The sequence below is a fragment of the Polyodon spathula genome, chromosome 24 (genome assembly GCF_017654505.1).
Source record: "Polyodon spathula isolate WHYD16114869_AA chromosome 24, ASM1765450v1, whole genome shotgun sequence".
In the NCBI taxonomy this organism is placed as follows: Eukaryota; Metazoa; Chordata; class Actinopteri; order Acipenseriformes; family Polyodontidae; genus Polyodon; species Polyodon spathula.
Window position 1 is genome coordinate 22,713,971 of NC_054557.1, and position 26,008 is coordinate 22,739,978.

General features: G+C 40.7%; 2 protein-coding genes across 4 annotated transcripts; one reads left to right on the plus strand and one right to left on the minus strand.

Annotated features, from left to right (window-relative positions):
• The first annotated feature begins 1,035 nt into the window (after positions 1–1,035).
• rps18 (ribosomal protein S18) lies at positions 1,036–7,281 on the plus strand. Its single transcript, XM_041226565.1, has 6 exons — positions 1,036–1,102; positions 2,344–2,442; positions 2,951–3,037; positions 3,805–3,906; positions 6,408–6,499; positions 7,144–7,281. Exons 1-6 carry the CDS (start codon positions 1,100–1,102, stop codon positions 7,217–7,219), a joined length of 459 nt encoding a protein of 152 aa, XP_041082499.1. The 5' UTR covers positions 1,036–1,099; the 3' UTR covers positions 7,220–7,281.
• A 2,222-nt stretch (positions 7,282–9,503) lies between these two features.
• Positions 9,504–24,378, minus strand: LOC121299055 (E3 ubiquitin-protein ligase RING2-A-like). Of its 3 annotated transcripts, none has more exons than XM_041226550.1 (7): positions 24,108–24,378; positions 22,362–22,494; positions 18,574–18,734; positions 17,270–17,485; positions 15,042–15,332; positions 12,757–12,940; positions 9,504–11,950 (listed from the first exon to the last, which is right to left on the minus strand). In XM_041226550.1, the coding sequence occupies exons 2-7, from the start codon at positions 22,470–22,472 to the stop codon at positions 11,849–11,851; spliced, it is 1,065 nt and encodes a 354-aa protein (XP_041082484.1). In that variant the 5' UTR covers positions 22,473–22,494; positions 24,108–24,378; the 3' UTR covers positions 9,504–11,848. The 3 variants fall into 3 exon arrangements, with proteins under 3 accessions (XP_041082484.1, XP_041082486.1, XP_041082485.1); XM_041226552.1 differs by having other exon boundaries at positions 22,395–22,494; positions 24,108–24,377; XM_041226551.1 differs by lacking the exon at positions 24,108–24,378 and adding an exon at positions 22,830–23,135.
• Positions 24,379–26,008: the final 1,630 nt, after the last annotated feature.

Here is a 26,008-nt window from a genome sequence, read left to right on the forward strand (position 1 = left end):
AAACAAAACTTTTGGCCAAGGTGCAGTTTTACAATAAAATATATCAAACCCAGCACAGCTCAGCTCAGTACTGTGCTAGTACAATATATCAAACCCAGCACAGTTCAGTACTGTGCCAGTACAATATATCAAACCCAGCACAGTTCAGTACTGTGCCAGTACAATATATCAAACCCAGCACATCATATCAGTGTGTGCCAGTACAATATATCAAACCCAGCACAGTTCAGTACTGTGCCAGTACAATATATCAAACCCAGCACAGTTCAGAGTACTGTGCCAGTACAATATATCAAAAGCACAGTTCATTTGTATTGTTCATCTGTGCCAGTACAATATCAAACCCAGCACACAGTTCAACCCACAAAAGTTCAGTACTGTGCCAGTACAATATATGGCCAAGGTGCAGTTTTACAATAAAATATATCAAACCCAGCACAGCTCAGCTCAGTACTGTGCTAGTACAATATATCAAACCCAGCACAGTTCAGTTCAGTGTGTGCCAGTACAATATATCAAACCCAGCACAGTTCAGTACTGTGCCAGTACAATATATCAAACCCAGCACAGTTCAGTACTGTGCCAGTACAATATATCAAACCCAGCACAGTTCAGTTCAGTGTGTGCCAGTACAATATATCAAACCCAGCACAGTTCAGTACTGTGCCAGTACAATATATCAAACCCAGCACAGTTCAGTTCAGTGTGTGCCAGTACAATATATCATTCAGTTGATACTGTACTCTATTTTCTGTTGAGCATGTTCTTAAAGCATTTCACAATTTCTCGATTAACTGTTTTTTGAAAGAAGGAAAATACATGTTTTATTAAGATTGTCCAGCCCAACATAGGTGGTATAACTATCCAGCTAATTCTACTAACTACTCGTCAATGCTAGAATGAATAACACAAAGAACAGTTAACCGTTTAATGCATATAATATCTTATGTTGTTTTTAAAAAAAGGGGAATATAATGGATTATTCTTTTTTTTCTTCCCCAGTCGGACAAGTTTTGAACGGAAGTCGTCCCCTCTCGTAGGTGATATAGTCTCGCGAGAACGTCCTCACTTCCTCTTTCGGACGGGACAGGCAGGAAAGATGGTGAGGATTTGATCGCCGGTGAAAAAAGCTACTGAAATGAATCTGAAAACATCTCTGTTAAAACTGGCCGGGGCGCCACAGAAAACTGCAAACGGGCCCCCGAAGGGATACACGTAATGGACTGGCCTGTTATTGAGAGAACAAGATGATGTGCGGGGAGCTGTTTGGCTTTCCTGTTTAAGTGCACCCGCGCTGTGCGTTTCAAGTGAAATGAACGTCATTTGTATCTCTGCAAATTAACGAACTTCTTTTAATTACACGTAGTGATTAGCGCTGTGTTGGACGCTAATGGCTTGTTTAATAAAGACAGTGTCACATTTCGGCACTTTAAAAGGCCGCAAAGTTCTTACGCCATGAGTCTGTACAGAGCACTATCTGCACCTCAATCGCGAGTGATGTGTTTCACTTTTAAATCTGGTGTTGTGTTGCATTTATAGCTAAGTGTTTATTTTTGGTAACTGTGTCTGTACTACTGTGTTATCGCTTCCTCAATGTGTATAATGTAGCTTTTCGTTTATCCCTCATGAGATGTCCTGTTCCCTTAGTTATGTTAGTATAATGCGTGTACAGACTGCGGCATTTCGATATCTTGTGTTTAAAACGAGATGCATGTGACTATTTTTTGATTTAATGTGGCCACCAATTTACGAGGGAAGATGCGAGGCCACGACTCTTGAGGTGATTCTGAGCTCCTGTATTTGTACCGGTCAATTCGCATTTGATAGTCGTGTTGCACGACTCGTTAATGTTCGACGTTGTAAACTGAGTGCCTAGTGTGTTTATTTAATGTATGGCGTGTGAAGTTTAAATATCCAAGTATAACAACGTGGAACAGATTCGGAATTGTGTGCTGTGAAGCTGTCCTGTACCCGGAATGCGTGTGTTTAGTTCTGCAGTGTACATGGCCGGAAAGATTAACTTTTAACTTTCCCTAGGCTAATCATTCAGCGTCTTCATCTTGGAACAAATGGAATCAAATTGAGAGGTTCTTTAGGGTTATTAGAGTTTTAATTCTGAAGTGTGTCAGTAGATTGAGTCAGATTTCAGTGATTGGTTCAGGTCTCCCATTGGGAGCTCCAGCTCCACACACTGAAGACTCACTGGAACATCAAGGAGGGCTCTGACTGCCCTGTTATGAGTTTAAAAGGATGACCAGGACTGAGATGCTCAAACTAGTTTCATATTGTACTGTGTTGCTCTGTTTGCAGTTCTCTGTCAGTAACCCTCCTTTCTCTCTGCAGTCTCTTGTAATCCCAGAGAAGTTCCAGCACATTCTCCGTGTTCTCAACACCAACATCGATGGGCGACGCAAAATCGCCTTCGCCATCACTGCCATCAAGGTAGTGAAACACAGTGCTGTGCGGTTTGGCACCTCTGTAAAATGCCCTCATGGTGTCTGTGTGCTGAGTGCATTCTTCCAGAGTTTATTTTCATTAGTTACAGAGTAACAGTGTCCTGTTAAGATGTACAGATTGTTTGATGCCATCATTGTTACTGTTGTATTTATCTATGCGTTGCTATGTGTGGTTGCTGCTAATGCATTCTAAGGACCTGTCACTGTTGTAGTTAAAGGTTGAGTATTTGGGTATTCAGAACTTTTATTCTTGGTATATTGGAATATCTTATTATTTGAAATTCCAATATATAAATAAATTTTGCATATTGCACTTGCACTGAGGTTATTTGTTAATTTAATCACTTTATTTTTGCAGTAATCTGGGGTCAGAAAGCAATTTGCATTGGAGTAGAAAAATATATACAATGACTACATTGGGGTTGAAGGGCAGTTGTCGATGAAGTTGTGTGGTTTCAGTATTTAACTCTGAGTTTTTCTCCTCTCTCATTCAGGGTGTTGGAAGGCGTTACGCTCATGTGGTGCTGAGGAAGGCCGATATTGACCTGAGCAAGCGAGCTGGAGAACTGAGTGAAGATGAGGTGAGACAGGGAGGGGAGATGACAGCTGAGGGAGGATGAAGATAGACAGGGAGGGAGGGAGGGCAAATTCTAGTCTAGGCATTGTAATTCTGAAGTGTCAGTAAATTGGATTTCAGAGATTAGTGCAAGACTCCCATTGGGAGCTGTTCCTGCTGTTCCTGTGAGCGTGGAGTGCCCATTGTTTGTAGAATTAGCTGGACAATTGTAGTATGTTTTGGGGTCATGGAATGCAGGGCTCTAGATTAATGGCAGCCATGCAGCAATTGTTGCAATGCCCCTCCAAATGTACTGTGTTCCTTCAAATTTAAAACAGCCTCGAATTTAAGACACAGCCCAAATTTCCCACCCTCAATTTGAGGGAAAAATAAAAACAGATAAAGATACAGCCTCAGTTCAAACAGAAAATGGCTGCCTGTATGTCATGGATAATTTGAGATTGGGCAGTAAGGTTTTTTTTAGCCTTTTTTTTTTGGCAGGTAGTCACGTTGCTATTTGTGTACTTGGGTAGTCACATTTTTTGTTGCCTATTTTAATACCCGCATCACTATACTCTTAAAATACAGAACATTTGAGAAGAAAATGGTTTAAAAAGTACATCTTAAATTCTAAGAGATATGGAGTGTGTGGATAGATTTAGATAGATAGAAAGAAAACAGCACCACTAAAAGATTGTTTGCCGACATAATCTTCATCGGAGCACTGTGCTAAATGTGTTTTATCAGGTTTACCGGCAGTACAGCCTCTCACTCCCTCTTTCATGTGTGCAGGTTGAGCGTGTGATCACGATCATGCAGAACCCCAGGCAGTACAAGATCCCAGACTGGTTCCTCAACAGACAGAAGGACGTGAAGGATGGCAAATACAGCCAGGTAAACCAACCCTGCCAAATGTCAATAGATGCAAAAGTCCATTTTCTTTAATTTACCTGCCCTCAGTCCAAATGGAGAGTACAGGGTGTGTAATTCATCTCGCACGACACCCGGGATAAGATTTCTCTGAGGGATGAGAAGTTTTCCTGTTATGCTATATATATATATATATATATATATATATATATATATATATATATATATATATATATATATATATATATATATATATAATCTATCTATCTATCTCTAGAAAGAATCTATCTATCATCAAGCTGTTTGGTTATGCTGATAGTTATTACGTTTTGAGGAAGTCTGGTGAGGTGTACAATGAAAACACCGTACCTACTGTCAAGCATGGAGGTGGTAATCCTTCTATGGGGCTGTTTTTCCTCTAATGGCACAGGAAATTTAGTTCCAATACTTGGTAAAATGGATTCCATAGCATACCAAAGGTACTGGCCAATCATCTGAAACCCTTGATTTAAAGCGCAACTAGGCGGAAAGTCTGCACCTTTACTGAAACTAAACTGCTGGAAAGCAGTAAACTGAACAGGATGGTAGGACACTGTCTTTCTGACATGAGAGTCTACTTCAGAATGGTTAAAGAGTAAAGTCAAGGTTCTGGAATGGCCCAGTCAAAGTCCCGATCTAAATCCGATTGAGTGTCTTTGGTATGAGTTGAAGAAGGCTGTGCACAAGAGAAGTCCTCAGAATTTGAATGAAGTGGAACAATTTTGCATTGGTCAGAAATCACTAAAGAATCATGCCAAACGTTCATTGACTAATATCATAATTGTATAAAAGGTTGTTATTGCTAAAGGTGCCTCAACTAGCTATTCCATTTTAATTTTCCTTGGCAAGGTATGAATACTTTTGAATTGGCATTTTTGGAGTTTTGCAAAAAAAATTGCTGATTTGTTTCTTGTAACCTTTTTTCCTCATACACAAAAGCAAAACTTTTGCTATTTTATTTTTCCTATAACTTCGGTTCGTGAAATTTCTAGAAATTCTTTTAAGTTTAGATTGGTTTAGTCAAAAGTTTACATACAAGTGTGTGTATATATGTATACATACGTTAACGTCATTACAATGAACTCCCATGGCGCCTGGGGAAATGCAGGGTGTTCATTATAATAGGGCTTGGCAATTTGCCACATCAGAATAATGAACCACCATCCAATTTGAATTCAGTGTCAATATGTAGTACGTTTTGTGGTCATTCCACGTTTTTCAACTATAAACTATGTTTAAAAGAAAGCAGGAAAGGAAAGAATGTACACGTGCATGCTGATACAGTAATTACACGTCCTTTCTATTGAAATGTATCCAGCGTAGATTTATATATTTCATTCTTTTCTCAATGCACTGGTTTGCAATTGCCTCCTGATGCCTGTTGCACAGTTACAGTTTGTGTGAAGGTGGTGGACAGGCAATGATAGTGTACGTCATGCATGACATGCACTACAGTGGGGTATCTTTGAATTAGCCAGCCATAGGGTTTGTTTTCACTGGGAGAATAACACTTTCACACTGGAGGAAGTGCAGTGTCAGTCCACATGGGGGTGGTTGTACCTGGGTGGATCCTGCAAGTGATCACTTTGGTTCTTGCTGTGGGGATCATTAAACGTGGGATCGTTATAGTGAAGTTTATATATAGAAGCTTTTTGTAACTCTGTTCCATGTTCAGCCAAACTTTACTAGGCTCCTACTGTAGACTAAAGCAATGTGAGTTAGTCATAGTCATTTTAATTTAAGTGTGTTTGTTACTGTGTTTGAGAATTAAAGGGATATATGTGTTGAAGTATGTAGTTTTGGTTTGGTTTTATAGTTTAGTTTAGAGTTGTGTATTTAAGTATTTGTGTAAGTGCTAGACTTTTCAGAAACTTGCATGGCTCTCTAGAAATCTACCTGGAGTGTTGTTTTAGCAACAGAACCCCTATGTGTCCAACAGGCAAACTGTAATAGGAAGCTGCTTGCACCTCAGACAAATCTTATTGTCCCGGGCGTTGGCCGACATGAATTCAACACTCCTGATGTTTTGTAAACTTCAACAAGTATTGCAATAGTACATGTCCAGAGACTCTTATTTTTAATTTCAGTGAAAGAGAACACTGCCCGCAATCAGGAGTTATACTGACAGCAGATCAAAATAGATGCTGAATGTTTTACTGGAAAAGAGGACCCCTATTCTCAGTATTATGCTGAATGAAATGGTCACTGGATTTTTTTTAAAGCAAGAACATTTGTACTAATGTTGAAGTGTAAACCATAAAAGATTTGTTTTTTATATTGCATTGGAATATGCACACACTGAAGCCGGGTAAGACCATAGCACTAACCCTCACCCATTGTATGCAATGCTGTTACATAAAGTCTGAGCCTGTACTCTGGGTTCTGGACTTGAAGTTCAATGACTGACTAGAAATATCTTCAATAAATGTATAAAGTTTATAGTTGTGGATGATGGGTTGAGTTTGATCTCTCTCTTTCTCTCTCAGGTACTGGCCAACGGTCTGGATAACAAGCTGCGTGAGGATCTGGAGAGACTGAAGAAGATCAGGGCTCACAGGGGCCTGCGCCACTTCTGGGGGTAAGAGACCAATATGCCCCATTGCACACAATGTCTTTCATACAGTAGCTGTTTGGAGTCATATGTACTATGAGCTACCAAGCTGAGTAGTGCTGCTGCTGCTCCTTGGTATAGCAGCTTAACTAAGGATTACACTTCATGAAGCGTACAGACCTTCGTCTTGAATTGTATCCTGTTTAGATCATAAATATTTGTCAAGTGCAACATCTGATATTCTTTTATTTGTGTTTCCAAGTAGTTTCCTTTTATTAAAGGGCAGGGTACGGTTTGGGTAAACGTCACAAAGACTCCCATTGACAGTGACTACAGTCGGTCCTCAAGCAGAATGACTGATTTCGGTGTGATGTCAGACACAGAAGCTGCACATAACTTACTATGACAAATAGGACCCTTTTAATTCTCATAGCTCTAGCTAGTGGAGTTACCTATAAGTAAATCACACAAGGATCTCACAAAACTCTCACACTGTGGTATTAGATTAGAAAATGAAGATGTGTGAAGATTATTATTATTATTATTGTTTTAAAATAAGCAATTCCAGGTTATTCAGTTAAGAATACAATCAGTCAGTGCTTCAAAGAAATTGACTTCCCTTCGCATTACCCTCTCTCTCCCTCACTTTCTCACTCCCTCTCTCTCCACAGCCTGCGTGTGCGTGGTCAGCACACCAAGACCACTGGCAGGAGAGGCCGCACTGTCGGTGTGTCCAAGAAGAAGTAATCCTCTCTCCCTCCTGCCCACGATACCTTTTCAATAAAGTCTAGGAAAAAAAAGAACTTAGTTTTTTTTTTCTTTAATGCACAAACATGCCTGTCACACTCAGTCTGCATGGTAAACACGGTAACTGCCTGGATCCTCAATCTTTTTAATCAGTCTCTCTCCTATAAACTTGCCAGTCCCTTGGCTTTCATTGGAGAAAACAAGAAACTGACACAGAATCTGGATCTGTACATGGAAATGCCTTTTCATTTTTTATTGTATTTTCTGAAAGGCACAAAATCCTGCGTAATACAAAAACACAATTCTGGTGCACTTCTAGTTGTGTGCTTCCAGTTTTTCAAAGTAACCGTGTGCTTTTGACCCGATCAGGCTGAGCACTGAGCTTTGTGTAATTTGGAGGAGTCGGGTGTTGAAGCCAATATTTTGGGTGATTCGTCATGGTTTTTTTTTTGGTTGGGGTTCCCCCCCCCCCCCATTCATCAGTAATGCAGAGAATACCGGTGGTGTCAGGGTGCAGCAGTCAAAACATTGGTTTGGTTTTTTTGTTTCCTATACCTTGGTTTTAGAAGTTTCAAGTTAAAGTTGAGGTGTGTACTAGACTTTCCACAAAAAATATCAAAACCATCATGTATAAGTTGAAAAATAAACACTGCAGGGTATTCAGTAACCCTTTTAAATGTATTATAATTCTATACTTCATAATTAGTTTTCTTTTTTTGCATCATGATTATTCACAGCTCCGTAAACAAAGGAATGCAGTCACTTTGACATTTCATTTCAGGGCGATCTGGAACGGGAGGTTCTCGTGGTAAAATCGAACACTAACCCCTCTGATTTAGTTTAAAAAAATGCAATTGTTTAATTGATTTAAAAAATAATGTGTTTCTTGTAAAGGATGTAAGTTTCACTTATGAAGTATACGCTTGTCAGGGTGTAAGTGGTGTAGAATGTCCAAGCGGAGGGTGTATTTGCAAAACTGGACTCTTAAGCATTCCAATGCTATTATAAAAGACACATTGAAAGTCTAAAGTTACATTGTTAAAAGCTGTTTTTTTTTTTTTTTTTACTGTAAAGGGATTTAATGAAACAAAATGCTTTTAAACTCAGGTGCTGTAAAAAATGAATGGAGCCACTTTTTATTGAGTCAGTTTTGTATTGGGTGATAAGCAGTGTTGTAGTGGTAAATAATGAAGTGCAAGCCTGTTTGGAGTTGAACAGATACATTGTTATTGTCTCTCAGCCCCCCATACAGTCCTTTCCCTCTCAGGTACTGTTCATGTGAACAGTTCTGTGAGCATCCTTTCATGGGCTAGGATGAAGGCTACTAGCACCGCCTTGCAGGTCCAGTCAAGGCATTCATATCAAGTGATGCACATTTTCCAGACACATTCATATTAAGTGATGCATATCCTCTAGACACAGGCATTCATATCAACAGTGATGCACATCCTCCAGAGAGGCATTCATATCAACAGTGATGCACATCCTCCAGAGAGCATTCATATCAACAGTGATGCACATCCTCCAGAGAGACATTCATATCAACAGTGATGCACATCCTCCATATCCAGATGCACATCCTCCAGGCATTCATATCAACAGTGATGCACATCCTCCAGAGGCATGCATATCAACAGTGATGCACATCCTCCAGAGAGACATTCATATCAACAGTGATGCACATCCTCCAGAAACAGGCATGCATATCAACAGTGATGCACATCCTCCAGAGAGGCATTCATATCAACAGTGATGCACATCCTCCAGAAAGAGGCATTCATATCAACAGTGATGCACATCCTCCAGAAACAGGCATTCATATCAACAGTGATGCACATCCTCCAGAGGCATGCATATCAACAGTGATGCACATCCTCCAGACAGGCATTCATATCAACAGTGATGCACATCCTCCAGAAACAGGCATGCATATCAACAGTGATGCACATCCTCCAGAGGCATGCATATCAACAGTGATGCACATCCTCCAGAGGCATTCATATCAACAGTGATGCACATCCTCCAGCATTCATATCAACAGGCATTCATATCAACAGTGATGCACATCCTCCAGAAACAGGCCATATCAACAGTGATGCACATCCTCCAGCATTCATATCAACAGGCATTCATATCAACAGTGATGCACATCCTCCAGAAACAGGCATGCATATCAACAGTGATGCACATCCTCCAGAGGCATGCATATCAACAGTGATGCACATCCTCCAGAAACAGGCATGCATATCAACAGTGATGCACATCCTCCAGACACAGGCATTTATATCTAAATATTACGCAAATCTGTGGCATTTAATATACTTAAAAAATGTAAAAACGACAGTAACTGTCAAGGTCTCAAACAGTTACTACCAAAGATTATCAAACCACCAATAAAAAACAGGACCGTATTCACAGAAGTGTGGAGTGAAAAATGATTTGTGTTTAGTGTTAAACATTCTCACCACCCCACTCTAACAACAGTGCTGAAATCCACTCTTACCTCGTATTGGCTTTATTAACATTATCACTGACCCCCATTACAGGTTCTTTCACCCAGGTTTTTAAATCAGTATTTCCCTTTAAAAGAATGCCAACCAAAGCACCTTTAAAATCTCGATTTTTCAGCTTTGTTAACACTAAACCCAGGTTCTTAGTGTGACGGCCACCGCTCCCCTCTTTAAAGGAGTGGTAACTAGGGCTTTTTTATAAATCTATTTCATTACCACTAACCAGCACCGGCAACACCATCACTGCGACCCTTTAAAGCAGTGCTAACCAAGCCTCTGTGCTTTTTTTTTACTTTAACATGATATTACAATGCAGTATGTAACTAAAATGGCTGCAGCTTTTAGTGCTGTGGGTTTCATTGGAGCCGGATCGCAGGATTGATTGAACTACAGCACTGACTACATAGGGGAAGTGTCTGGAGACTTCCCAGCCTGAGGGAAACACCAGCAATGGTCAGAACTAGTGTGGGCTGGTCAGGGCTGCTGGTGAGTGCTGGAGTCTGCTGGTCAGGGCTGCTGGTGAGTGCTGGAGTCTGCTGGTCAGTGCTGGTTCATTCGTGCTGGTTGAAGAGCTGGTTAAGCTGGTCCAAAGAAAATAAATCTATTAAATCCCCCCCCACTGTAAAGTTATAAACTGTTTTGTGCTAAACTTCCAAATTAATCCATTTGTTGTAAACCCAGTAAGGGGCCAGTACACGTTTTTTCTCCTCAATTTCCAACGATGCAGGAATTTACAGCAGTGCAACATTAGAACGTTCAGCTCAACTGAATTCCAGCAACACATACAAATAACACAATCAACACATACAACAATAAAATCAACACGGTTGCTTTCCTTTTTCTTTTTTTTAAGAAGAAAATAAAATACAAAGCTGCAACTGCAATGCGATTTGGTTTGAAAGACAGGTTTGGTAGTTTTTATACAGTATTTCTGCACCAATTTTTCAATGAGAAAGATTATTTGTTTTTCATTGTTTCCACATACATACATAGTGCGATTCATAATTCGTGCAACATTGTTCTGCATTGATTTCATTCTACCTGAATGTTTGTTGAACAAGTCCCTGCTGGCCGTGTCTGTAAACATTTTCCTTTGAATACCACCCTTCACGTACCCTCCAGTATCCACAATGCTCCCACAACGTTGTGCCAATTATGAATCGCAGATTTACATTTGCAGATAGATCTCAAGCACTTGCATTTTTTGTTGCTGAAAATTAACTTTAGTGTTAATTTAACTCACAAGTAAAACCTGGTTTAAACTGCTCTGCAACTGGAGTTTTGATTAATATTATTAAGTTCACAGAATGAATTAAAACCTGGACTGGCTCAAACTGCTTTGCAATGGGAGTCTAATTATTAACCATAATAGTAACTTATTTACCATGTAATACCCATTGATGCTGCACGAACACACACATAAAAGCCTCCCTCAAAAGGGTATATTTGCATGGCACAGGTATGTGATGTAGGTTTTTTTTTTTTTTTTTTAAACAAAGGATGTTGCCTAGATACATAGCAATATTATTTTTCCATATAAAAAGGTAATAATTAACAAGGTAAAGCCTGCATTGCCTTAAATCTAGTTTCAATTAAAACGTGTAATGGAATAGAAGTCCAGTTAACCCAACAGTAAATGGAACTGCTAAGAAATTATATTCTTCAATCCAACCCTGGAGTGACTTGAGACTCAAATTCTCTTTCACATCATGAAAACACGGCCATCACTGTAACAGTCTGTATATTTCTAGAAACAGGTCCAATTCATTTGTGAAAGGGGAGAAGAATTAAACATATATTTAACAAAAAAACACACTCACACAAAAACAGAACAGTAGTTGTGGTCAAAGAGTCTGAACAGGAACACAAAACTTGAAAATCCTTCCGCTGGGTTTTTAAACGCAGTCTTTCTCCTGAGTTTTGCATTCCTGTGTTTCCGTTTCATCTTGAGTGCGTCAGTGAGTAGTGAGTGCTTGCCCGAGTTTTGCATGCCTGCGTTTCCGTTTCATTCTGAGTGTGTCAGTGAGTGAGTGCTTGCGTACGAGCGAGAAAGGAAGGTAAACAAGCGAGAGGGAAGCAGGGAGGGAGGAAGGGAAGGGGGGGTGCACCCCTCTGCCCATCACTTCTGCTCTTTAGTGTGGGCGTAGTACAGTTCGAGGGGCTTGCTTACTTTCCAGTATTTTTCGTTTACAAGTTCCAGCGTCAGCGATCCATTCAGTGTCTGTGAAGACAAAAGACAAAAGACAAGAGTTTGACACTTTATATAACTACTGCACACCTGAATACAGGTCTGATGAGGAGAGGGTTCGACTCATTACACAACTACTGCACACCTGTATACTGGTCTGGGAACGATAACTCCTTTCAGTACCGGGATGGAAATACGACTCATATTGCAGTATTCTGTTTGCTAAACATGTTGGTTTTGTGGCATTTTGACTGTACCCTCAGCCAAAAGACAACCATTTTGCCCTTACATTCTTTTAAAACTTTTCCAGTCTTAAATGTTTTAGCTGACCTCTAAATCAAAAGAGCCACACTGCAGAGCTGTGGAGCCCCTGTCCTCCACCAGCACCTCTCAGACTGGGGTTCAAGGACCCCTGGGAGTCTGCAGGAACTTCTGGAAACTTCTCTATTTTATGTACAAGAAAAGGACCACACAGAAAGCATATACATTAGAGCCAAAGTTTTTCTTTCTTGTTTATGATTTTGCCTTTTTCTCAGTGTGTGTGTGTGTGTCTCAGTGTGTGTGACTCAGTGTGTGTATGTCTCAGTGTGTGTGTGTGTGTGTGTGTGTGTGTGATTGTGTTTGTGTGACTCAGTGTGTGTGTGTGTGTGTCTCAATGTGTGTGACTCAGTGTGTATGTCTCAGTGTGTGTGTGTGTGAGATTGTGTTTGTGTGACTCAGTGTGTATGTGTCTCAGTGTGTGTGTCTGAGTGTGTGTGTGTGTGTGTGTGTGTGTGTGTGATTGCGTGTGTCTCAGGGCGTGTCCCATGCCCGCCCTGCATATTTCGGGTGAAACGTACAGTGAACTGGCCTCCGGAGGTGGTGATGTAGATGGTGTACTGCTTCTCGCTCACTTCCTCCAGGCTGACGGCCCCGCCCCCTGCGCTGCTCTCCAGCGCCCTCTGCTGCTCTTCCAGGGCAATGCGCAGGGCCAGGTACTTGGACAGGTGGTCAACTGTGGCATTTGCTGTGGTCTTCACATACCTGCAAGTGAGCGAGGAGAACGCAGAAGTAGTCACATACTAGAGAGACAGGGGTCATTATAAACAACCCTGTAAATATATGGTTAATAAATTCAAAGTTTAAACCTGGTGGCTAATCCGATGCTTATCCTTTAAACCGACGTGCACATTTTAATAACTGTATTTACATTCGATTTTAATTTTGTATTAATTTATACTGATTTTCACACACAGTATTCATTCAGTTATAGTGTGTTAAAATGCATCACAGTGCTAGAAATATACTAAACTAAATGAACTTTTTTATTAATTGTAAACACATTCTTTTTTAAACAATAATCAAAGCAAGAGGTGCACAAAAAAATATGTTTTTAACCCTTTAAATCCTTAACAGGTTTAACAGGAACATAAGCTTACCCACTGACTGGAAATAAAACAATAAATACATCTGCTGTCTGATCAGTTGATTGTTTTATCTGATTGTACCTATTCCCCTATCATCAGCTTTAAAAAACAACCACACATTGTAAGTGATGCATTGCTTAGATATGGGGGGCTCTGTGTTGAAAAGGTGGGGACACACTGGGTATCTGATTAGAAATGAGGGACTCTGTGTTGAAAAGGTCAGGACACACTGGGGTATCTGATTAGAAATGAGGGACTCTGTGTTGAAAAGGTCAGGACACACTGGGGTATCTGATTAGAAATGAGGGACTCTGTGTTGAAAAGGTCAGGACACACTGGGTATCTGATTAGTTGGTCGGTTCCTCATTATAAGGATGGAAATAACATTCCTATTGCATAGCAGTTTCACCCATTCCAGGTTTTACTACGAGGTTGATTAGCCACAGTGTGTTTAGGTTACAAGCTCAGGAGTGTCTTATTAACCCTTCTGCTCCGGTGAACATTCTACCTGCTTGAGGTCTGACTGACGTTACGTGACTTTCGGCTTGTGTATCAGGACAAACATCCACCGAAAGAATACCACATTATACACAGGCGTAATTTACACAGGGGACATGTGATGAGGAAATGTCACATTGCAGGAGAACTAAACTTTATTTCACAATAATTTATTTAGTCCGTATAGAAGTCAATGGGAAGAAAATGGGATTGGATCCGGGATTACTGGAGTCGGATCATGAGACAGTGTTTTACTACCAGGATCTGAATCAGGCTCCACTGATTCGTAATGTTGATCTGATCCTAGAGCTGCACACACCTTAACTAGGGACCTGACCAATGAGAAGTGAACACGTGGCACGTAGTTTAAAGAGCCCGGCTGACAAATGTAAAATAATAATAATAATAATAATAAATAAAAAATACTTTTTAAAAACACACAGCAATACAGTACGAGCATCATTTTAATACCAAAACTGTATTTCTCTCAAGTATTTCAATTGTGGTGAAACCTCAGCGCTTCTAGAAATATATTTAAAGGGCAGTTCTCATTCCTCTCATTAATTCTGCATTGTACCACACTAGCTCTTGCAGCGCTGAGCAGGGGTTGGTTGTAAAGGGATCTGATCCTGGATCCAGGCTCTGATCTGAGGGGAGCTTCAGTGCTCTCTGAAGACTAAAGTAATGGCTCAGAAGTGACTGAATAATACAGCTATTTGCCACTCATCACTCATGACAACATGGTGCCAACAATGTGCTGTTTTGAATGACTGCTGCAGGAATGTCTTTGGGTCTTTTAATTAGACACCAAGGGATGATTGGAGAGTCATCCGTGATGTTTATCCTATAAATATTTCATTACATTTAATTTTAATGAACACTGTGGATGATTTCTGGTAAGGTTTCTGTCTATCTAACTTTAGTTTAGAAAGTATATAAAACCATAGCTGATTGGTTGTTGCAGCCTTTGGAGAGGTCAGTCATTTGGCAAGTAATCAATGGTTGTTTAAAAAGGTTTAAAATGGGCGTCTAACATCACCATTACTTCATTGTTTATATATGAACAATTTCTAGCGACGCCGTAGCGGAAGGGTTAAACCGATAGTAAAACCAGGAATGGCTCTGCAATGGGAGTCTTACTTCCATCCCTGCACTATACCCCCATCGACTGGTACCCGATTTGCTGATCGCTATGTCTCGCTGATCGGTTCTCCCCTCACCTGGTCTGCGAGTACTGATCCTTGTCCACGAGCAGGGGGTGTGGCCTGAAGACCAGCTCGATCTCTGAGCTGGAAGATTCGTGGGGGCTGGTCACGCCCCCCTCGTGTGACTGATCGAGGTCAGGGCAGGACTCGTCGGAGGCCTTGGAGCGCTTGCGACTGGGCCCCGCCTCCTGAGTGGCGCTGTGGGCGGAGCCGTGGCTCAGATGGGAGCGGCTGTCACAGTTGTCCTCCGCGCCGCTGAACGTGGTGTTGTCAGACTCCTGCTGGTGCTTCCGCACGCGCTGTGCTCTGAAACACGAGACGGCTCATCAGTACCGTAGTTGTAAGGCTTACAAAACACTGCCTTCACAAAGGGTGCACAGGAAAACACTGCCTTCACACAGCATGCACAGACAAAACACTGCCTCACACAGGGTGCACAAACAAAACACTGCCTTCACGCAGCGTGCACAGGAAAACACTGCCTTCACACAGCGTGCACAGACAAAACACTGCCTTCACACAGCGTGCACAGACAAAACACTGCCTCACACAGGGTGCACAAACAAAACACTGCCTTCACACAGCGTGCACAGACAAAACACTGCCTTCACACAGCGTGCACAGACAAAACACTGCCTTCACACAGCGTGCACAGACAAAACACTGCCTTCACACAGCGTGCACAGACAAAACACTGCCTTCACACAGCGTGCACGTGCACAAAACACTGCCTTCACACAGCGTGCACAGACAAAACACTGCCTTCACACAGCGTGCACAGACAAAACACTGCCTTCACACAGCGTGCACAGACAAAACACTGCCTTCACACAGCTTGCACAGGAAAACACTGCCTTCGTGCACAGACAAAACACTGCCTTCACACAGCGTGCACAGACAAAACACTGCCTTCACACAGCATGCACAGACAAAACACTTCACACCTTCACACAGCGTCACACAGCACAGACAAAAAAACAGCATACAGACAAAACACTGCCTTCACACAGCATACAGACAAAACACTGCCTTCACACAGCATACATACAAAACACTGCCTTCACACAGCATACATACAAAACACTGCCTTCACACAGCATACATACAAAACACTGCCTTCACACAGCGTGCACAGACAAAACAATGCCTTCACACAGCGTGCACAGACAAAACACTGCCTTCACACAGCGTGCACAGACAAAACACTGCCTTCACACAGCGTGCACAGACAAAACACTGCCTTCACACAGCGTGCACAGACAAAGCACTGCCTTCACACAGCATGCACAGAAAAAACACTGCCTTCACACAGCGCGCAAGGAAAACACTGCCTTCACACAGCATGCACAGACAAAACACTGCCTTCACACAGCGTGCACAGACAAAACAATGCCTTCACACAGCGTGCACAGACAAAACACTGCCTTCACACAGCATGCACAGAAAAAACACTGCCTTCACACAGCGCGCAAGGAAAACACTGCCTTCACACAGCGTGCACAGACAAAACACTGCCTTCACACAGCGTGCACAGACAAAACACTGCCTTCACACAGCGTGCACAGACAAAACAATGCCTTCACACAGCGTGCACAGACAAAACACTGCCTTCACACAGCGTGCACAGACAAAACACTTCCTTCACACAGCGTGCACAGACAAAACAATGCCTTCACACAGCATGCACAGACAAAACACTGCCTTCACACAGCGTGCACAGACAAAACACTGCCTTCACACAGCATACAGACAAAACACTGCCTTCACACAGCATACAGACAAAACACTGCCTTCACACAGCATACAGACAAAACACTGCCTTCACACAGCATGCACAGACAAAACACTGCCTTCACACAGCATACAGACAAAACACTGCCTTCACACAGCATGCACAGACAAAACACTGCCTTCACACAGCGTGCACAGACAAAACACTGCCTTCACACAGCATACAGACAAAACACTGCCTTCACACAGCATACAGACAAAACAATGCCTTCACACAGCGTGCACAGACAAAACACTGCCTTCACACAGCGTGCACACAATACAACGCCTTTACACAGTGGGCACAGGGGCACTCAGTAGGACACTGGCTTTACAAGACTCAGTCAGGCAAAACAAACATGCACTAATGTAAACGCCCGTCCTCTATGCTGCAGCCCAGCTCAGACACGGAGTGCAGTGCTGTGTGTTGCACTGTATTGAACTGTACTGTATTGCACTGCACTGTGCTGTACCTGTGCATGGCCTGCATCTTGAGCCCCTCCTCGATGCTGGAGCTCAGGGCCTGCTGGTTGTGCAGCCGGCTCAGCCTGGCCAGCACCCTGTCCTGATGTGCCTCGTACTCGTCCCGGCTCGGGTAGATCTTGGAGATGAGGGCGTCGAAGTTCGGGTCAGGGCGTAGTGAGCGCTTCGAGACAAGCTTCTTACGACACGTTGGACACTCCTTGTTACTATGTGGTCAGAAATTAAACAGTATGACAGGCGTCACCATACCCAGGTCTATTTTACTGTATTTGTCCTTTTTTGTACAGGATAAGCAATTATAGTCACATGCATACAGTAAATTCAGTATAGCTTGCTGTTTTACAGTGGGATCCTGTGTAAAAGCTATACTGACTGAGCTCTCCTCCACAGTAGGCAGGTGCTGACACTCCAGGGAGACTGGGAAGCACCATCGATATACTGAATAATCAAAGGGTACTTACACAGGATGTGTGATCTACGCATTATTGGATCCTCGGCTAATGCACTATCGTTGCACTATCGTCATTGTTGGTATAACTTGTTGTAATCTTAACTTGCTGCATCCTTGTTCATATTTTATTTTAGTAATATTATTTGCACTTACATTAAACTATACTGTATTATATATTAAGTTTGCACTGTAACCATGTCCTACCCTTTTGTAACACCTATCAATTGCCTTGGATAAAGGCGCCTGCCAAATAAATAAATAAATAATAAATTATATGCAAACAACACATACCTCTATTACAATACATCATGTAAAGAAAGTATCACGATTCATCTATACATAATGAATCATTACACCTCTAACAGTTATGTGTTAAATAGACAAGGAGAGTGGACAGTGAGGCTGCCCTGCATTGTGCTGTTTCTGAGTTGCTGCATTGTGTTGTGTTCCTCTGTATTGCATTGCACCGTATTGATTTTCATTGTGTTGTGTTCCTCTGTATTGCATTGCATTGTACTGCGCAGTATTGTGTTGTGTTGCATTGTATTGATTTTCATTATGTTGCGTTGCATTGTATTGTATTGTGTCGTGTTGCATTGTGTTTATTTTCATCGTGTTGTGTTCCTCTGTATTGCATTGTATTGTCGTGTTGCATTGCATTGATTTTCATCGTGTTGTGTTTCTCTGTATTGCATTGCATTGTCGTGTTGCATTGTATTGATTTTCATTGTGTTGTGTTTCTCTGTATTGCGTTGCATTGTCGTGTTGCATTGTATTGCTTTTCATTGTGTTGTGTTTCTCTGCATTGTCTTGCACTGTGTGGGGTTGCATTGCATTTCTTACCCGCTGCGCAGTGCGGTGACGATGCAGTCGGAGCAGAAGCGGTGCAGGCACTCCTTGGTGGTCATCGTGTTCTTCAGCATGTCCAGGCAGATGGGGCACATGAGCTCGCTGTGCAGGCTGCGCGGGGACACCGCGATCTCAGTGCCGTCCATGATCGCCTCCTGCAGGACACACAACAGGGTCCACTTACTCATTCATTACTTCATTCAGTCTTTCTTTTTATTTTTCCTTCAAGTTCTCAATCTTTCTTTCAATCCATTTCAATATTTTCTGTCTATCTCTCAATCATAACTTTTTTTTTTACTTAACTTTTACAGTTAAGACAGTTAAATACCATCACATAAATGTTCATTGATGCCATAAAACTGTTTTTAAAATTCAAAACTTTAGCCCTGAAAAATCAGATCCACCAATTACAAAAATCACACAAGAAATGAAAGCACCACAGACACCTGCAGCACAGCTTATTAGACACTGTGCAGAAAGGGAGAATACGCGACTCTTTAACACATCAGAGTAGGCTAGTAGCTACAAAGAGCCAATTAAAAATAATACAAATAAAGCTGAATTCCAGCAGTGGCTTACCTTGACAGGGTAGTCAACCCCTAAGGAACTTTAAAGAGCAGAAAAATACTGAAAGAAACTAGTTCAATGACAAACGTTTCAACTAGAAGTCTTTTTCAACGACTAGTCTTCATTCTGAAATATTAGCTGTTAAAGGTATCCCATTTCTTTTAGTGTTTCTGAATTCAGCCCTATTAAGTGCTTAATACATAGCTTTGGACAACTTTACAGAAAGACTGCAATCTAGGATAACTCATTAAACAGCTTCAGTGTCTCCACGGGCTGAGCCACACAGATTAGTGTATTAGAGCAGTTCACTGCATGTCTGCACTTATCTTTCTTAGAGCTCATGTTTCCCAACAAACACAGTGGTACAGAAGCACAGTAAACTGCACCATACCAGGACAGACATGTCCACATTTTAAAGCAATTGCAGCTAACAAAACAATTCTGTAACTGTTCTCCATCCATTCATTACACAGGCCTCACATGTGCTCTTTGACAGAAGCACCTGCTACAGCAAACATGCATTTTCATTTTAAAATGTGCTAGCTGGTGCCCCCCTAGGAAGCCATGCTTTTTGAGGTTCTTGTACTTACTCGGTCATTTAATGTGAACAGTGAAATTGAAGCCACCCCTTTACTGGCTTCTTTCGTGTCAACAACCAATCAGCCACTTCCTCTACTGACGGACACGCTTTTCAACCACTAACACGCTTTGACCCTGAGGAAAAATGACCCAGGAAGTACAAGTGCAAACAGATAACCTAAGAGGAGGGCATAGAAACTGAGAGCATGTGTGTGCTGTAACACGGGCTTCTTCAAAACTGCACACTGGAGACCTGTGTAGCTCGTGGAAGTGCAACACAGCTACAAAGTATGGGATTACTATTTTAGCTACAATTACTTGAAAAAGTGACATAAGAAATAAGACTCCTACTGCATATGGAAATAAGACTCCTATTGCATAGCACTTTCACCCATTCCAGGTTTTACTATGAGCCAGATTAGCCTTAGTGTCTAGGTAAAGCTCAGATGTGTCCTACTAAACTCACAGTAAAACCAGGAATTGATCAAACTGCTATGTAATGGGAGTCTTATTTCCATCCATGGCCAGTTTTGATGATACGAAGATGAGCATTGGCCAGTGTTTATCAAAGCAGCTCTTCTCTTCTCCACTCCACTCCATTATACAGCATGTCTGGGATAGCAAATTGAAACAGACAGCATTCCCACAGCTTCAAAAATCTTTTAAAAGAGTAAGGAGCTTCAAATGAATAGATTTAACAGTTCCCTTTTTATTGTATAGGTTTAACGATCATTAAGTATTAATAAATCATGATACTTTCTTTACATGATATATCGTATTGTAGGTATCATTATAAGACCACAATAGCAACAAAACAGCTCACTGTTGAACCAAGGAGAGGAGGCCATGCGGCCCATCTTGCTCATTTGGTTGTTAGTAGCTTACTGAGCCCAGGACCTCATCAAGCAGCTTCTTGAAGGATCCCAGAGTGTCAGCTTCTACAACATTACTGGGGAGTTGGTTCCAGACCCTCACAATACTCTGTGTAAAAAAGTGCCTCCTATTTTCTGTTCTGAATGTTCCTTTATCTAATCTCTATTTGTGACCCCTGGTCCTTATTTCTTTTTTTAGGTTGAAAAAAGTCCCTTGGGTTGACATTGTCAATACCTTTTAGAATTTTGAATGCTTGAATCAGATCACTACGTAGTAGTCTTTGTTCAATTCTTTTAGCCTGTCTGCATATGACATGCCTTTTAAACCCAGAATAATTCTGGTCACTCTTCTTTGCACTCTTTCTAGAGCAGCAATATCATTTTTGTATTGAGGTGACCAGAACTGAACACAATATTCTAAATGAGCTCTTACTAATGCATTGTAAAGTTTTAACATTACTTCCCTTGATTTACCCCCACCCCCCCATTAATATGCACTGGACTTGCCTGTTCTCAGCACCAAGTTACTCGATCATCGGCTAATGCACAATCCTTCCACTACTATTATGTCAATGTAGATATAATTTGTTGCATCCTATTTCATATTATATTTTAGTAGTATTATTTGCATTTACTGTAAACTATACTGTGTTTGAATATTTATCTTGCATTATAACCTTGTACAGTACTGCCCTGTAACACCTGGATAAAGACATCTGCAAATAAATAATAATAATAATAATAATAATATCAGTCCAAGTACACTAAGAAGATTCTACTGCTGCCTTTGTTCTGCCTCCCCACTGCTAATGAGGCCAGAGGTTGCTTTAACTTTGTAAAAAGTCCCAGGATGTGAATACTGAAGAGAAATACAAAGTGAACTGAAACAAGAAGAATACATTAGTTAAATGAACTGGGATATTTCACCCCTGTACCAACAGAGTTACAGATAAGCCACTGCAGGGATGGAAATAAGACTCCTATTGCATAGCAGTTTAACCATTTCAGGTTTTAATGCCTGTTTGATTAGACACATTTTATAGGTACGTAGGGCTGTCGGATAAGCCTCTGAATAGCAATCAATTAATTGGGCACATAAAATACAATCGTTCAATAAAATATTGATAATTGCACTCCGTGCCGCTCTTCGCCCGGAGACGTGATTATTTAAAATTCGCTGCTGCTCAGTACAACAAAACGTAATATAGCGTTGCTTTCTGTTTACATCGTCGAATACACAGAGGGCGTGTACTTGCAAAGCACTCTCATAACTGATTCGCTGATAGTCAGGATGGGACCAGCAAATCAGATGGAAAAAAAGAACACACCCACTGCTTGTCTTTGGCAGAAATAAATAGTGAGGCAAGGCGTTCGGTTCGGTTTCGTTGATGAATTTAAATAATGTTATGAACTACATGTTACAAAAGTGCAATTATTGATTCTACTATAAAATACGTACCTTGATGAATGTAATGAGGAATGGAATCAATTAAAAAAAATAGACTTTTGATTTAATCGAAGCAGCACCAAGCTCAGACGGTCTTATAAACATAGTAAAACCTGGAATGGATCAATCTGCTATGCAATGGGAGTCCTATTTCCATCCCTGCAATACAGTTTGTGAATAACCCTGGTTGCAAAGTGCATTGGTGGGGTAATCGGCTTGTTCTGACAAACAGTGGCCAGCCCCACGTGCATCACTGACGTAAACCCACAGCTGCAGTCTGGCCCAGCTGAGCAGCTTGTTCCTTCCTTGGTACACACCTGTGCAGTGGGCTTGTCAGCAGTAATACAAACCTGGGGCGTCCTGTGGAGCTCGTACAGACTGAGCTCCCACGTTTTACTGGGGTTCTGAGCGCTGGCTGGGGTGGCCATGTTCAACAGCGGGGCGATCCTCCTTAACAGACAAACAAGAACAGGAGTCAGAAACATCCACCCCCCCCCCATCGCCACAGCTGTCAATTCAAATCAGAGCCATCAGCATGACGAAAAAGTTGATGACTGTGACTGAAACAATATTACAGAACTTATAGAAGAAATGGCAAGGAATAGGTCAGTGACTGGATGTGGTATTTAAGACCTTCATAAAGTAAGCAAGTGGGGTGTCTTTAACAATATAAAGAAATCATTTCAAACTGGTTAACAGGCTAGCAAGCTCTGGCAAAGTTAGCTCAGTTTTACAGGGTGCAGATCTAATTTATTTTAGCGTTTTGTTTAAGGACTTTGTGATACCTGCAAGCTGGGCGTCTTCATTAATAGTATCAGAATTCTTTCAGAATCCTGGAGACGCTGCTGTACATTTCTGTACATTTCTGTTGGAATACTTGAATAATACAGAATACAGAATAATTTAATACCACCTAATTTACCAAAATGGAAATAATTTATTATGGACGCGAGAAAACACATTAACAATATACTGTGCAGCGTCAACCTAGAAATCAGTCTGTGTGAACCATGTTTTTATTCCATTATGAACCTACACAAAGGGGAAATACACAGACATAATGTTTTTTGTGTAAAAGAGAAAAGATAAGTACATGATCTGAAATGAAATAAACTGAAGCACAATCTATCAAATGTATCATTGTATTGCAGACTTAATAAAGGTGCAAATGCAATGAAAGGGAAACATAACGTTTCTGTTTTGCAAAACAAATAATACTAAATGTACTATTTAAGAAAACGGTCTATATACAGTTCTGGCAATGCCTAAATCAGATTGGTAGATTTGACCCGAATTGAAGTCAAAGTAGATGCTATAGTCACAGGTGAAAGTAACTTTCATTTCTTCCCGGTGTGCTGCTATTATTCAGGTATAGAATAATCTAGCTAGAAAAAATAAATCAATTTTTTTTTTCTTGCATTTTTATATTTTATTATTTGTGCTTTTTTTTTATATATATATACACACACACACATACACACGTGTGTGTGTGATCTATAGCAATGTATATACAGTAGTAGCAGTACCAGTAGTGTCTGGACTTCAGTATCTGTTGCTCATGCTGAATAAAAACTATTTTTCGACGTTTTCTTTTTTCTTTCATTTTTTTAAATTGTTTCGTTAATTTGTAAATGCCGTTAACAACAACATCAATGTATTTAGATTAAAGTAAGACCTTGGAAACACCAATTCACCCATGCAATACATTTCACCGTACCCCAAACCAGCAAGACTTTAAAATCCACTGATAATACAGACTGACATACAGGTGAGGTTTTACTTCGAGTCTGTGAAGCGACGCGATATTTTATTCGACAGGATTAGTATTAGAATGAGTTCTGCGCTGAGGATGCGCTTTGGAAACAGGTGCTATTTGACCTTGATTACGCGTCTATCACCTCAGCGAGCATGTGTCCAGGGATCAGACTGGCTCGCATTCAAATATTATCAAAAATAATACTTTTCTAATAACTGTATATTTGTATACCGGCGCTAGCTAATTCGCAAGGTAAACCGACCTCCGCTAAACTTTATTCGACACGGAAAACGCAGTCAATACTTACAGTTGTAGATATAATTATATGAATATTAATATTTAATATCTGATTTCTGTCAACGTGTTTGGAAACACGGTCCCTCTCGTAATCCCGCTGTCCGTTTAATGACTGCTTGCGCTGCTTCGCTTTTCCGTATTTGGCTTTAAATCCGTTTGCTTGTGATCGTTTTGTTTTTTTTTTTTGTTTTTTTATTGTTATAATTTTTTTTAGTAGTTCAAGATAAACAAACACTGAATTTCTCGGGCGGCCATTATCCAGCAGGATATGTCGACGTCACTTCCTGTAAATACAAGCCAAGAGGAAAAAAATGCTGCGCCAGACTAGGCGTGATGGCACCACCTGGCGGGCAGTTTGAGGATAGCATATTGCTGCTGGTACTGACGCTGTGGGAAAACCATTGAACGCAGGGCTATGAAACCTTTCAAGGGGAGGCACCAGACAGCATTATACACGCATAGCGGGCGCTCTAGGCTACTTTAGTACAGTGGAGCCGTACATGCTTAGCTAAATAAAACTTTTAAACAGTGATGAGCAGGAATTTGGAGTGGTTCATTAAAACAAGCTGATTTTCACTGAGTCAAGGGCAGAGCAGACAGTAAGCGAGAAGTAATTGAGAAGTCATTCGTGGGTGGCCACTCTGACTTCTCAACTGTGGGTTGGATGTAATTTGTAACCATCAGCACCCTGTATTGTATTTTGTATAGTATATGATATTCTATATGCTGTTCGTATACAGTAGAAGTACATGCACAATATGACCAAGAGGTGTCACTGTGCAGCTAATTAAATCAACTGCCTTTGAGAACAGCTTCCTTGAGCCATGGAGTAAATCCACTTACAGCGTGGTCTTATCAAACCATTGCATTGAATTACAGCATGGCCTTATCAGATCAAACCATTGCATTGAATTACAGCGTGGCCTTATCAGATCAAACCATTGCATTGAATTACAGCATGGCCTTATCAGATCAAACCATTGCATTGAATTACAGCGTGGCTTTATCAAATCAAACCATTGCATTGAATTACATAGTGGCTTTATCAAATCAAACCATTGCATTGAATTACAGCATGGCCTTATCAGATCAAACCATTGCATTGAATTACAGCGTGGCCTTATCAGATCAAACCATTGCATTGAATTACAGCGTGGCTTTATCAGATCAAACCATTGCATTGAATTACAGCGTGGCCTTATCAAATCAAACCATTGCATTGAATTACAGCGTGGCCTTATCAAATCAAACCATTGCATTGAATTACATTATCATCAAACCATTGCATTGAATTACATAGTGGCTTTATCAAATCAAACCATTGCATTGAATTACATAGTGGCTTTATCAAATCAAACCATTGCATTGAATTACATAGTGGCTTTATCAAATCAAACCATTGCATTGAATTACATAGTGGCTTTATCAAATCAAACCATTGCATTGAATTACAGCATGGCCTTATCAGATCAAACCACTGCATTGAATTACAGCGTGGCCTTATCAAATCAAACCATTGCATTGAATTACAGCGTGGCTTTATCAAATCAAACCATTGCATTGAATTACAGCGTGGCTTTATCAAACCATTGCATTGAATTTTGCATCATAATCTTATTATATATGAATGGATATGAAATGTAGTTATAAAATATGTATTTCAATGAATTTATATTTATTAATGATATAGTGCATTAAGTTCTGAGCTATATAACTCAAATTATTATTATTATTATTATTATTATTAATAATAATAATAATAATAATAATAATAATAATAATAATAATAATAATAATAATAATAATAATAATAATAATAATAAAAACCTGCCCACCAAGTCTAATTCCATAAAAAGTAGACCCCCCTCTCTCCAGTAAACAAGAGGAAATACAGACACTGAAATGCCATTG

What these genes read in the sequence shown, in the direction of transcription:
- rps18 (XM_041226565.1), top strand. An exon ending in GAGAACTGAGTGAAGATGAG is followed by an intron (nt 3,038 to 3,804) that starts GTGAGACAGGGA and finishes TCATGTGTGCAG; the next exon opens with GTTGAGCGTGTGATCACGAT. An exon ending in GGCCTGCGCCACTTCTGGGG is followed by an intron (nt 6,500 to 7,143) that starts GTAAGAGACCAA and finishes CTCTCTCCACAG; the next exon opens with CCTGCGTGTGCGTGGTCAGC.
- LOC121299055 (XM_041226550.1), bottom strand. Translation starts at nt 22,472, where the DNA reads ATGGCCACCCCAGCCAGCGCTCAGAACCCCAGTAAAACGTGGGAGCTC. An exon ending in GTCACCGCACTGCGCAGCGG is followed by an intron (nt 17,486 to 18,573) that starts GTAAGAAATGCA and finishes CTGACCACATAG; the next exon opens with TAACAAGGAGTGTCCAACGT. An exon ending in CCTCCGGAGGCCAGTTCACT is followed by an intron (nt 11,951 to 12,756) that starts GTACGTTTCACC and finishes TTGTCTTCACAG; the next exon opens with ACACTGAATGGATCGCTGAC.